At 53.6% G+C, this 13,067-nt stretch overlaps 6 protein-coding genes across 6 annotated transcripts; 3 read left to right on the top strand and 3 right to left on the bottom strand.

Moving 5' to 3' along the window:
- Window positions 1-1,847: 1,847 nt before the first annotated feature.
- On the bottom strand, window positions 1,848-2,695 carry AYO21_03737 (hypothetical protein; the record flags this gene model as incomplete). The annotated part of the gene is made up of 3 exons (XM_022653711.1): window positions 1,848-2,338; window positions 2,410-2,565; window positions 2,617-2,695. 3 exons carry the CDS (start codon window positions 2,693-2,695, stop codon window positions 1,848-1,850), a joined length of 726 nt encoding a protein of 241 aa, XP_022513954.1.
- A 410-nt stretch (window positions 2,696-3,105) lies between these two features.
- Window positions 3,106-4,905, top strand: AYO21_03736 (hypothetical protein; the record flags this gene model as incomplete). The annotated part of the gene is made up of 3 exons (XM_022653710.1): window positions 3,106-3,118; window positions 3,171-3,265; window positions 3,331-4,905. The coding sequence occupies 3 exons, from the start codon at window positions 3,106-3,108 to the stop codon at window positions 4,903-4,905; spliced, it is 1,683 nt and encodes a 560-aa protein (XP_022513953.1).
- A 1,353-nt stretch (window positions 4,906-6,258) lies between these two features.
- Window positions 6,259-6,969, top strand: AYO21_03735 (hypothetical protein; the record flags this gene model as incomplete). The annotated part of the gene is made up of 1 exon (XM_022653709.1): window positions 6,259-6,969. The coding sequence occupies one exon, from the start codon at window positions 6,259-6,261 to the stop codon at window positions 6,967-6,969; it is 711 nt and encodes a 236-aa protein (XP_022513952.1).
- Window positions 6,970-7,508: 539 nt separating this feature from the next.
- Window positions 7,509-9,599, bottom strand: AYO21_03734 (hypothetical protein; the record flags this gene model as incomplete). Its single annotated transcript, XM_022653708.1, has 1 exon — window positions 7,509-9,599. One exon carries the CDS (start codon window positions 9,597-9,599, stop codon window positions 7,509-7,511), a length of 2,091 nt encoding a protein of 696 aa, XP_022513951.1.
- Window positions 9,600-9,827: 228 nt separating this feature from the next.
- Window positions 9,828-11,170, bottom strand: AYO21_03733 (hypothetical protein; the record flags this gene model as incomplete). Its single annotated transcript, XM_022653707.1, has 3 exons — window positions 9,828-10,404; window positions 10,477-11,069; window positions 11,120-11,170. The coding sequence occupies 3 exons, from the start codon at window positions 11,168-11,170 to the stop codon at window positions 9,828-9,830; spliced, it is 1,221 nt and encodes a 406-aa protein (XP_022513950.1).
- Window positions 11,171-11,683: 513 nt separating this feature from the next.
- Window positions 11,684-12,564, top strand: AYO21_03732 (hypothetical protein; the record flags this gene model as incomplete). Its single annotated transcript, XM_022653706.1, has 3 exons — window positions 11,684-11,809; window positions 11,984-12,322; window positions 12,385-12,564. 3 exons carry the CDS (start codon window positions 11,684-11,686, stop codon window positions 12,562-12,564), a joined length of 645 nt encoding a protein of 214 aa, XP_022513949.1.
- Window positions 12,565-13,067: the final 503 nt, after the last annotated feature.

The raw sequence follows: 13,067 nt of genomic DNA, 5'->3' as shown, positions 1-13,067 counted from the left end.
TCAGCCTTACAACTAGAACACTTCTGCGAGCACCGAGTACGCCCTTCTTTCCTTGCCAACCTCGTCTCTCGTCTGCGACACTCCCTTGTGATCTCGGTAGCGCAGGCTCTTCACATTTCTCGGGCCTCCGATGTCTTGATGCAGCTGAACATCGTTGTTGCTACGGCTAAGGTAGACCACCGATGTCATTTTATTCTCCGCCGCATTTCGAGAAATCCTCCGGGCTTCTCGCTAGATGTTTAAGCCCCTTCCGTGCGCCTGGAGCCTTGCTGCTCCGGCATCCACAGGCATACCACTCGGGCTTTAACCTTGCAGCCAAGCGTCGTTCCCCGTGGCCCCCCTTTACCTTCAGGCTTTTCCGGCCCTAAGGAGCCTCGCCTGGACTCTGTTTAATTTCCTCCCGCTATCGCGAGAGCCAACCCACTTTCCACGTTGCACTTTCACGCGTACCTGGGGCGTGCCATACCGCAAAGACTGCTAGCTCCGTGGCATTATCCCCTTCTCCGGTCGACGGCGAGCTCCTTGGTCCTCTTCCTTGTACGAGGAGTCCCGTTCTTGATGCTCATTGTAAGTCGATTCGAGACACCGGTACCGAAATAGTTCTCCATTTGGACACCCAGATCACAGCATATGGAGTATGATTATTGTCACGTTGACCATTGACAATGACTGTCTGCGCAATGAAATGCTCGTGGCATCATGAGGTTCCAGTGGTGTTGTGTATACATGCTGCTGGTACTGTATCTGGACGTGTTTCCTTGAGCACCAAGTCAGCTGCAACAAGTTACCCAAGTCCTTGATACACGAAAACCCCGATCCTTGGTAGGACAAGGAATGTTAGTACCAAGGACAATAACAATACTAGATCCAGGACCCCAGACGGTAGTGACCTTGGCCGGGCGTTTTCTCTTCTTCAGGCATCGAGGCATGGTGTCGCATATTATCCGACGTCGCGGATTTCCCTCGATACGTTGCACGCCCCCTTCCAGTGCGTCCTGCTGACAGCTGTCACTGTTCGGAACACTGAAGACTACGGTCTACGCTGGTGACTGCCTACAGGCACTGACTTGGTGAGCCGTGTAATGAGCAGGATGGCAACCTCTGGCAAGGACAAAATGAAGACTGCGTCGAGCTTGTCATGTCCTGTTAACAATGCCCTTCAGAGGCACAACATCTGACCGACATGCTTTAATGGCACAAATTAAGTATGCTGTCAGAGTTGTGGCGAAGTCCGCAGGTTTGGACGTGTGACGACGAGAAAGTGACGGTAGGACGATTTGTTCGTACAGAACAGCCATTGACGGAAAAAGGGCAATATTCCTCGTAGGGTGTTTCGGCCAAAGAGCAAGGCCAGCTATATGCAGATTCAGGTATGTCACTACTCATAAAGAGCCCGGTTAGTTGTTTGAATCTCAAAGTAGGATCCGATCTATTCCATAGTGGTATTGACTGCGCAGGGATTGGACATAAGCTGGTGAGATCCTGGGTGCCTACGGTTCAGTTTGATGTTCTGGCTTCGAAGTCGAATCGTTATGGAGATCCTGCGAGGTGTGCACGGCAGGATGACCTCAAATCGGAATTGGGTGGATCATTGAAGGTCTTGCAGAGCATGACATTTCCCAAGGTGGAAGATTCACTTTGGCATCGGGTCGAACGGCGGCCTTGTGTGTGTCTGGCGTAAAGCACTGATGGGGGCCATGATTTCCTTGTCAATCATCTATTCATGGATCTATCCTGTGAATTGTCTGTATGACCGGCACCAGATGCCGCAACTCCAAACGCCGCGCTGAGCAAGATTGTACCTGTTCGTAATAAGTCGTGTAGAAAGGGGGGCGTCCATCAAATGGTCAAGGGGTGTCGACTAATCCGTTGATGATCTCCACCTGCACGACGCCGTCTTTGAAGTCCTTCAGTTTCACACTTCTGAGATCTTCCACAATCCAATCCGCCCCAGCTTCTTTCAGCTGACCAATAGTGTGGGTTGTGGCCAGTCCTATAACCTTGAACCCGGCCGCTTTTCCTGCGCGGACGCCTGCAGGAGCGTCCTCGAAGACGATCATTTCGGCAGTATCGGGAAGGCCCAAGCGTTGCCGACCGAGTAGGTAGCAAGTCGGATCGGGTTTACCATTCTCGACATCCTCTGCCACGACGGTGGTGCGCGGATGGGCGAGCTTCAGCACTTCGATCCAGCCTTTGACGAGGAGTCTCGTCCCCGAGGTGACGACCGCCCAAGGCACGTTGACGTCGTCAAGGCTTGTCAAAAATTTGCGGGCGCCAGGGATTTCGACTGCATCTTGGCCGAATTCCTTGGGAATGAGGCTCTCTTGATGGATTATATCTGCAAATCACTCGTTAGTGCGCAGTCAACCACTTGGCAGGCATACTCTGACGCCTCGGAGTGATTCTTACAATCCCAATTTGCCTTGGAAGGGTCGTACATCTTGAATACGTCGATACTTCTCCGGCCGTGCGAACTAGCGAGGATAACGTTGGGATCGACCCCCATGATCTCGCCCTGCTTGTGCCAGTGCTTGATGATGGCTGATGTGCTGTCGATAATTGTGCCTGTCACTCGGCTTAGCAATATTCTAGATTAATCTGGTAAATCTCACATACCATCGAAATCCAACAGAAGGCCTCTGGCTGAGGCGACCGTGGGTGGCGCGGAAAAATTAGGTTGTTCGACTGAGCCCATCGCAAATGTCGACTCTGAGCGAAAGGCACAGTATATCCAGGTGCGAAGGACGAGAGAAGGTCAGTGGGAAGATCAGAATGGGGGAATCTATATATCTATAGAGTATTTCTCTGCCCACCGCATGTTGAGTGCATGTATATATACTTGTGAGAATGAGCTCCGAGCGTTTCCTCCCTGGCGGTACCATTGCCTAATTCGGCAGCGTCCCGGCCAAAAAAGACGCGGTGAGTCTCAGTTGGGGAAGGAAACATGGCCATCGTGCCATCCCACCAAATCGCTTTCGGGCTGAAGATGCCCCGGGGGCCCTCCTTGGCATGGCCCGCAGTCTGTAACTTTTTTCCACATCGGAATCCTAGCCACAAGATCCCCCAGTCGCCTCGTCACAAAAGGTTTTGTCATTGTTTATAGCAATGGTCAAGCCATGTAAGTATAGTGGTCCTGTCTTCAGCAACCCATCCAACTGATACATCATCAGTCTCCAAATCAAAACGCACGCCCGTGCGGCTGCGACATAAAATTGAAAAAGCCAGTGCGGCCAAACAGAGGAAACTAAGAAAGGAAGCAAAGAAGGTGTGTGCTTTCTGTTTCCCTCTCTTGCTTCTAAATCCTGCATATACTGATTTTGGCTCTATCAGAACCCTCAATGGAAGTCACGCTTAAAGAAAGATCCCGGCATTCCCAACCTGTTCCCGTTCAAGGAAAAGCTCCTCGAGGAGCTTGAGGAGAAGAAACGACAAAAGGCCGAACAGGGACAGAGGTTACGAGAGGCGACCAAAGAGAAGAAGAGGGCCGGAAAGGATGGGCGGTCAGGAGCAGACGCCGAGGCCGAAGAGGAGGACGAGGACGATTTGATGGAAGAAGAGGACGAACTTCTGGATGAGGATATGGAAGAAGACGATGGCGACAAGGCCCATGACAGTGCAAACCCTTTGGCGGCGCTAGTAGCATCAGCGCAAGCGAGAGCTGCCGAGTACGACGGGGGAGCGCTAGCAGGAGACATCGGGTCTTCTGGAGACGATGGGTCGGCCGCGGAGGCAGTTCAGATCTCGGAGACGATATCCTCAGACCACCGAAACCCGGACTCGTCGCGGAAAGCATTCGACAAAATCTTCAAGCAAGTCCTCGATGCTGCAGACGTCATACTGTACGTCTTGGACGCCAGAGATCCCGAGGGTACCCGATCCAGAGAGGTTGAACGACAGGTTATGGCCGCCGAGGGCGGCTCGAAACGACTGATTCTTGTGTTAAACAAGATCGACCTGATCCCTCCTTCTGTTTTGAAAGGCTGGTTGACTCATCTACGACGATATTTTCCCACAATACCACTCAGAGCATCGACTCCGGCATCTAACGCTCAGACGTTTGACCACAAGCAACTTACCCTTAAAGCCACCTCTGAAACGCTCCTGCGTTCCCTTAAATCCTACGCCGCGTCCAAACAACTCAAACGATCTATATCTGTTGGGGTAATAGGATATCCCAACGTGGGCAAATCCTCGGTCATAAACGCTTTAACCTCACGTCTGAACAAGGGCGCTCAGAGCTTTGCCTGCCCCGTGGGCTCTGAGGCCGGCGTCACCACCAGCTTGAGAGAAGTGAAGATCGACAGCAAATTGAAGATCCTTGATTCGCCTGGAATCGTGTTTCCCTCGACGGTGGACGGAGAAGGCAGAGAGGATAAACAGCGCAGAAAAGTAGAGCACGAGGCTCGGCTAATTCTTCTCAACGCGCTGCCACCGAGTCAAATCTCGGATCCCATTCCGGCAGTGAATCTTCTGCTCGAGAGACTTTCCGCTTCGAAAATGCTATACGAGAAACTCTTGAAGTATTACGGCATTGTCGCACTAGGACCGTTCGCGCAAGGCGATGAAACGACAGATTTTCTAGTCCAGGTCGCGAGGAAACGGGGCAGGTTGGGTAAAGGAGGCGTGCCGAACCTGACCTCGGCGGCGATGACGGTCATCACGGATTGGAGAGACGGGAGGATACAAGGGTGGGTGGACCCGCCTGTGCTGAAGGTCGCCGATGACGAGGAGATGGTCGAGGACCAGGGTATGGACGATACCAGGGAGCTACCCACCGGCGCGGATCGCAAACAGATTGTCAAGGAATGGGCAGCCGAGTTCAAACTAGAGGGCCTTTGGGGCGATGGTGCCGACAATGGCAAGGGATTTTCTGGTGGAGAGGACGTTATGCAGATAGAGTCATGAGTCGGTCTGATGATGTGCACCATGAGCATGATTTTATTGGCGTTTGCGTAGATCACTCAGGTCACCATGATATCCCTGGGGCTGGATGAATGCACTTTCAAAAGTTTCAATGCAGAGGCCTATTTCACACTATGCCAACAGATCCATATTTGAAAGCGTTTTCTCTGCTCATTCCGATGATTTCTTGGGGGCGTCGCACGAGGCTGAGGACTTGAAGGGGAGGGGGAAACGGGGCTGAGATTTTGTACGTCAGAAATTCCACTCGATTAAATTGATCCGGGCTTTTTTTTCGCGGTCGCGTCCGTCCGGGCGATTGGGACCGCGTCTGAATACCGAACACAACCACCACCACCCTCTCCCGCCGGTTGTACTTGTACGTTCCTTGCACTTGTCTACTGCTTTGATCTCTGGCAGAAATCACGGCTCAGTCCTGATTTTTGACCCTCGACGTCCCCTTTTGTTTCGCCGTACTGCCATTGAGTGGCGCGGCCTCGTCTCCAGAGAAACTTTTCCCCCCCTGCACAGCAGAGCGATCGCGAACAACCGCATTCCCTCTTTGACCGGGATTTGTCCTTGGACGGACATCCCTTCTTCATCTACATACGCGCACTACCCAGCAAGTCAGGGTGTCGGTTGCCAGGGGACATTGAGAGTGAACTATAGTCCGCGTACGACTACGAGCGGAGGGACGGGCATTGAACGCCGCAGGGGCACAAACGGCAAACACACCTCACATCCTTCACGCGGCTTAGGAGCGCGATCCGCTGCAGTCTTGTACGCTGTGTTGTCCTAAGGGATATATCATACTCCTCTCTCTCTCTGTCCAAGCGGACGCATACTTTATTTACCCAGCCATGCCGCCACGGAAAAGCGGTGCATCGACCGTGTCTGCGACGGAGGCAAATGGTGACGTCTCCACACTGTCCACTGCAACCCACGCAACGGCTTCGTCCTCTACGCAGCATGCGCATCCGAGATCGTCAAGGCAATCAGGAGGAAAGCAAGATGATGGCGTGAGCATAGATGTGGGTGCACTCCTGACTTCCCGCATTTCGCGCTGGCGGCGCGAGAGGATCGCCCTGGATCAGAGCAAGCCTCATAGCCCCTCTGGGGTTGTGCACGGGGAACTACAAGCAATGTTTGGCTGACCGTTTACTGATGCAGGACCTCCTTCTTCCCCGGTCTCTCGTATCTCGTCTGTCTCGCGGAGTTCTCCCTCCCAACACCTCTCTACAAAAAGACGCCCTTCTTGCTCTGACCCGCTCCGCCACCGTCTTCATCTCTTATCTTGCCCACCACGCGAACGAACAATCGCAGCTACGGCATAAGAAAACACTCGGTGTGCAGGATGTCATGGCAGCGTTGAAGGAGATCGAGTTTGCGCATGTGATGGATCTTGGCGCCGTGGGGAAGGATGGCAGGACTGGCGGAAGACTGGAACGGCAGGTGGAGGTCTACGAGGAGATCATTGGCAAGAAAAGGAGGGGCTACAGAGAGAAAGTCAAAGCCCGGGAGTCTGGTGGCGGAGCAGCAGACGGAGATGGGGACGCCGAAGACAGAGGAGAGCCGAGCAACAAGAAGATTCGGCGGACGAGCGCCGAAGAGGAAGATGAAGAGGAGAGGATGCTGGAGCAGCAACTCAACGGGACAGTCAGCGACGAAGTGGCACCAGCTGCCGCCGAGAAAGCGAAGGCGAAGAGGAAAAGTCGCGACAGTCAGTCCATTTCGGTGGTTGTGCGGAATGGGAAGGGAAAAGGGAAACCTGATTCAATCACCCGAGAGGATGGAGGGCACGGGAACCAAGCCGGAGACGAAGATGTCGAGGAAGCAGACGACGACGAGCACGAGGAAGATGAGGAAGGGGACGATGAGGATGAGGATGATGACCAAGACGACGAAGACGAGGACGAGGAACAGGACGATGAGGACGACGATGAGACCGGCGCCCAGCACGGCGATGGCGATGACGACGATGATATTGAGATTGACGACTCGAGACCTGCCAACGGCCGCCTCCTCCCCGACGGAAACGTCGAGATTGGAAGCGACGACGAGAGCGATTGAACATAGCAAACTCATTTCCTCCATTATTATTTCTTGTCTGTCCCCGCTATCCTTCCTGTCCTCCGTATTGTCATGGCCCGGGGATGGTAAAGCCACTCTCTTGCAAGCAAACCAATAATGAGATTATTACTGGTTGTTTGTGAGACATGTACCAAGCATGGGTATTGCCTACACAATAGCACAGATTTCGAGACTGTGAGGTACAGAGTAATGATCTCCCACACTCACACACTCTCTCTCTCCGCGTTTCAAAGCAAGCCGTGCAGGTCGACTGACTGGTCGGCCAATGGACTGTACCTGTAACTGTAACTATAGTTGTAAATTGGAACAGATAACTCATATACTCCCCCAACAATATCGAAGGCAACATGATACGCATGGGAGAAACCCCGACTTCACTACATACCTCGGTACTCAATCTATTTTCCTTCTCGATCGTCTTCTCCCACATCGAGTACGTGCCTACATAGGTATGTATCTCCTCTAATTACCCCAAGTGCATCGTGCGTCGTGCGACGTCACATCAAAAAGAATGCTATCTAGACCACCCCAGCGGGGTGACGGTGACGGTGACGGCCGAGAATGTTTCTCCGGCCTTCGTTGATCACACTCAGCGGCGCGACGACACTGTAGCTGTAGCTGTGCTTCGACTTGGATCTAGCAGGCGTCGCACTCATAACAATGCTAGTCCCGCGGCGATGGCCCTGCTCAGGCCCCGCGCGTTCTGCGTGGACACTGGTATCGCGCCCTTCCTTGATCGCCGTGACATCCGTGTCTGTCTGCGTGGCGCTCCAGATAGGGGAAGAAGAGAGTGCGTCGTCCCATATCCAGCGCTCCTCACCTCTGGGGCCGTCCTCGGCTCGTCTGCAGGGCACGTCGTTCTCGAGGATCCTCGTCATGAAGCGCTGTATCGAGAGGATGGCTCGCTCTGCATCGACGGAGAGCGTAGTGTGCGCAGCACAGAGGCGGACTCTGGGACGCCTTGTCGCGAAGCCTTGGGGTTGGGTCTGCACCTGGGGGATCGACAGGTCATGAGGAGGAGGACGAATTCCCTCCCTTTTGAGACAGGGGACAGGAAGACCCGGTTGCACGCGATGCGAGGTTATTACTGGGTTCAGACCAGACCGGAGTGGGTGGTCGAGTTGGCGCTGAGGACGTGGTCGAGCGACTGGGTCGACGACCATCATCCACACGTCGTCAGCCTGGTCTGTATCTGCTGGGTGGCGGCCCTCTGGTGCGGAAAGAATCGGTAATGCAATGACGCCGCGTTTGCTGGGTGAAGGGATGTCGAAACCCGTTTGTTTCGTCCGTGTCTCTTGTTTTCCTGTGACGACTCTCTTTGGCACTGTCTTCGCATTGGCATGCTCTTTCGACTCCTCCATGGAATGAGATGGCAGGGTGGGTCGTGCTCTTTCTTTGGCCGCCACTTCCACACCTTTCTTCCAAGTAGGCGCCAGCTCATCGGCATCGATGTATACGAATTCCTCGTCATCGTCCGCATCGGTGTCGACTTCGTCATAATCTTTCGCTTCTGCCTGCAAGCCCTCATTCTCACGAACCTCCCTTTTCTCGGTTTCCGCATTCCTCACTCGGACAAAGCCCAAGACCTTCTTCAGGCTCCACCACCACTCTCCCAAATCACTCTCCAGATCGAAAATGACCGGCATCGGCGGTTCTGGACCCCACTTTGCATCCTGAGTGACTGCAGTCTCCTTGACGTAGAAGCTGTCTCCGACACATAAGAGCCGGAGGTCCGAGTCGTACCATGATAGGGAGTCCGGAGTGTGCCCCGGGGTATGGAGGATCGTCAAGGGTGTTGTAATGCTGAAGGGCTGGGGTCGTGGAGAGAACTTCGCAGGAGATGAGGACGAGATAGTCGGATGCGTAAAGATAACGTGGGATAGGTCCGCGGCCCAGATTCCAACATCGTACCTCGGCGCCTGGAGACCGAGTTTATCGCAAAGGCTGTGGTCCTGGAGGTTGGAGTAGGGTGTGATGAACGATTTGCCGTAAGAGGAGGACAAAACCGTCGTTCGAGGGCGGGCTGATCCGTCAGGAAGGCAAACGTCCGATACATGGTCTTTGCTATCCTGGTAGTCTGTCGCAGTCGAAGTAGGAGGCAATCTCCCAATGCCCATGATATGGTCATAGTGGCAATGGGTGGTCATGACGAGGTAAGGTATCCTTCCACCAGGGTTTATCGTGTACTCAAGGAATGTTCGGATATTCCATACCGCAGGTTCAGTGCGTATCTTGCACTGGCGCTGCTCGTCATTGACCTGCGTTGGAGGTGGTGGCTGAGGACTTGAATTGGGCACCTCTGTCCCGCAGCCAGTGTCGCTCAGGACAATGACTTTATATCCTTCCAACTCATTTTGAACCTCAACGCTAGGTGCCCGACATACCTTTCTGTGCCTTAGATTGGGATTAATGTTTGGTGTGCCAGATGATGGAGTACCGCATATCTTCGCGTAGATGTGCGGGAATTCGCCGTACCGATCATGCTCTCGGATTAGGTACGTCGTTGAATTCGTCAGCCCATTGATCTCAATTTCATCGATTGTGAAGGGACACGAGACTGGGACATGAAAATCAGCTGAAGTTTCTTTGCTCATCTCTTTGCAAGCCATGCTTCCCCAGAATCTATTGATCAGAGAAGTTGTGTAGCAGTGTCGACTTGGTTGTGTATTGGGGAATCTTGGAACTAATTTATGGAGAGCTTTGAACTTGAACCGATTGGTTCTGCAAAAAGGCGAAACACTCTGATGGATCGAATCTGACAACAACGCCTGAGAACCACACGAGCTACTCACATAGAGGTAGTTTCTGGCTTCGTTGTAAGATAGATGTGTCGACCTTCAGTCTCGATCCATCCGGTCGCCTGCCCCATCCTCGTCTCCTTTTGCCAGCTTGTCTTCGACGTCCTTTTTCACTCCTGCTATGAACGCCTCCACAGCCTCGCCTCCACCCATAGGTACTCCGCCGTGTCTGAGATATCCGCCATTACGAACCGGGATCTTGAAGGTCTCACTGACTATTGGAAGACCACCTTCTCTCAGTGCAATCGTCAGACTGGACAAACTTTGCGTAAACTGCGGCGTGTGCAACACTCTGCGCAACAAAGCCTTTTTGCAATCGGTCAATTGCCTTTTTACCGCGTCCCGTTGCTCCGGCGTCGAGTTTGGGTCTTGTAAGGATGACGTGTCGACCGAAGCCCGCACCATCTCTGACAGGTGAGCCGGGAGACATTCAAACAAGCGGTCCAACAACTTGTCATCGGCTGATTCAATTAATGGCAAAGTTGATGACGGCGTCAGCAGGTCACCTAGCGATGTGAACAGCTTCTCCTGCGGCGGCTGGCGCTGAGGACGTTGTTCCATGGATTGAAGAAAGTTCCGAACCAGAGCACTGGCATCCAGACCCTCAGCGGCCGCCCTGACGTGGATAGTCAGAAAAGTAACTTGGGTACGGGAGGAAAAACGCACGACGTGGGGTGCAAGTACCTACGCTCGTCCGCCATCCGCCCCGCCCTCGCGTGACTCTTCTCCTTCTTCTCGAAAATCCCCGCCAGTGGCATCTGGACCAGCTCCAGGACCTTGTGAAGGGCGGCGGTTGGGGTTATGATCTGTTCCCTCCACATCCTCCATTGGCTCTGCCCCGTCGTCGTCTGGGGAATTTCCATCGGGAGGTAAACTAGCCATTTGTTCTTGGACATCGACATCTTCGCCTTGAAGGAGATTGTTCACGATCTGGCCTAGCTTCAGATCTCGAGCGGAGAACCATGACGGGTCACCTTGCGGATGCTGACTGCGCGATTGTAGCCAGAAGAGGTGTCTCTGAGAGCTGGAGGTAAATTTGAGGACGTAGATTCTTCCGTTCGTGGGCGTCTTCGGGTTGGAAGGGTTTTCCGCGCTGGTAGGCTGGTACGGGGTGAACGATCCGTCCATTGGCACCATCAATAAGTCGAGTTGCGGCTGGTCCAAAGGAGCAGTCCTCGGTCGCCAGCATAGGTGGAGGAGTTCATCTGCGTAGAGGTAGAGGTATCCTGGAGTTGGTAGAGGTTTTGCTCGTGGGGGCGAGGTACTCGTCTGAGAATATAGCTGTTAGCAGATGAAAATAAACAGCAAAAATAGGGGGCTTCAACACTTACATCAAGCTCACAGAGCCCCGCCTTGAAGGTCAGGATGGGTGAAATCGACATGATATGGAGATGATGCAAGGCAAACGAATGCAGAAAGGCCCAATCTGAGAAAGAAACGTGATATTAGAGGTAAAATTGACCTTTTGAGACCTGGAAGTAAATGCAGAATGCTTTTACGCGCGACGATCCTGAAGTTTGGGAGGTGCTTGCACTGAGAAGGGCAATTTGAGTAGCAGACGACAGCATTTGAAGCCTGGCGTACCTGGTCATAGTACAGGGCCGAGCCGAATGAACTGGTAGGGCGCAGCATGCGCTTCTTAGAACGCAATGTCGATCTTGGCACCTGTACCAACGCTTTGAGGAAAGTTAGCCAACCACGTGATTGTCCACAACCCCAATTGCGAATTTCCATTGCACCCAAGATCGGGGGCGTTGGCCCACGCCAAGAAATGAAACCGCACACTTTCCCGATTCTGCGCTTGATATCGACTCTCCCACCACACAATCCGGCGAACAACACCACGAAACTCATTCACGAATCTCCAGCCCGCGTGGTCAAGGTTGAAGGTCAAAATGTCTTCTACGGAGGCCAACCAAGCCGTCGTCAAGAAGTTCGGCTCCGGCGAGCGGTCTGTGCCCCATCCCTCCCAGAAGGCCAGAAAGTGGTATCCCGCCTACGACGAGCCTCAACGCAAGAAGGTGAGTCAATTCTCAAAAAAAAATTGGATGCCCTTCCTAGAGCATCCCCGTCTTTCACCTCGAGTTCAACTCCAAGGGCCGAGCGACTTCCGCACGTCGGGAGGCTTTGTGTGCTTGCGTATCTTGTTTCGATCGAACCTCGATTGTGTGCTGACTGAAGCAATAAATGAATAGGCCCGCAAGACGCTTCACCCAGCCAAACCTCGAGCATCGCTACAACCTGGCGCTGTCCTGATCCTCCTCGCCGGTCGATTCCGCGGCAAGCGAGTCATTCTCCTCAAGAACCTCAAGGAAGGCGCACTCCTGGTCACCGGCCCTTTCAAGATCAATGGCGTGCCTCTCCGACGAGTGAACTCCAGATATGTCATTGCCACATCCACAAAGGTCGACATCAGCGGACTGGATCAGTCAACGCTGGATAAGATTGCCAGCCCAGAGTACTTCGCGCGGGAAAAGAAGAGCCGGAAGCAGAAGGGCGAGGAGGCTTTCTTGAAGCAGGGCGAGAAGCCTGAGGTAAGGAAAAACCCCCACCACCCCGTTACTTGTATCTCAAGTTTTCACTACGACTCTCGGAGACTAACACCCGTGTTCGCGCACTACAGAAGAAGGCTCCGGCATCCCAACGTGCTGCCGACCAGAAGGCCGTTGACAAGCCCATACTGTCCGCCATCAAGAACGAAGAGTTCCTCGCGAGCTACCTCAAGTCCAGCTTCAGCCTGAGACACGGCCAGAAGCCCCACGAAATGGCCTTCTGAGCCCGGAGCCACGCCCCGAAAAGTCACCCGACTTTTTGAGAGCAGGAGCCGGAAAGTGGTGGATGTGTTGTCAGGGAGCGGCGGGGGACAAGTGTGTTGCAGACGCAGAGCAGAGGGGGTGCTTGCTTCTTTGCTCGTCGTGGCTGCAGCAGAAGATCCAAACAGGGGCAGAGGCAATTGATGTTGCGCAAGGGTTGACGGGGAACCAAGATAGAAAAACCGAGATTCGGAGGGGGGCGTCTTTTTTTTTAAAATCATGTGTGTATGCTTGCAGCGCCACAACCACCACCACCTCCTCCTCCCTCCCTCATCACCCCTACCACAAAGGAAACCTTGAGAAAACGAACAAAAAAAGCATGGGAACAACACCAAGCTGAGCTGTGCTGTGCTGTGCTGTGACATGTGGGAATGGCGGCGGAGGCGGGGGGGAGGAGGAGGAGGATGATGATGAGGAGCGGTCTGAGCCATGATCTTGCGATGCCGGAACCAGAAAAAGGGGAGAA

The sequence above is a fragment of the Fonsecaea monophora genome, assembly GCF_001642475.1.
Source record: "Fonsecaea monophora strain CBS 269.37 chromosome Unknown Scaff19, whole genome shotgun sequence".
NCBI classification, from domain to species: domain Eukaryota; kingdom Fungi; phylum Ascomycota; class Eurotiomycetes; order Chaetothyriales; family Herpotrichiellaceae; genus Fonsecaea; species Fonsecaea monophora.
This window is presented reverse-complemented; position numbering and strand designations above follow the sequence as displayed.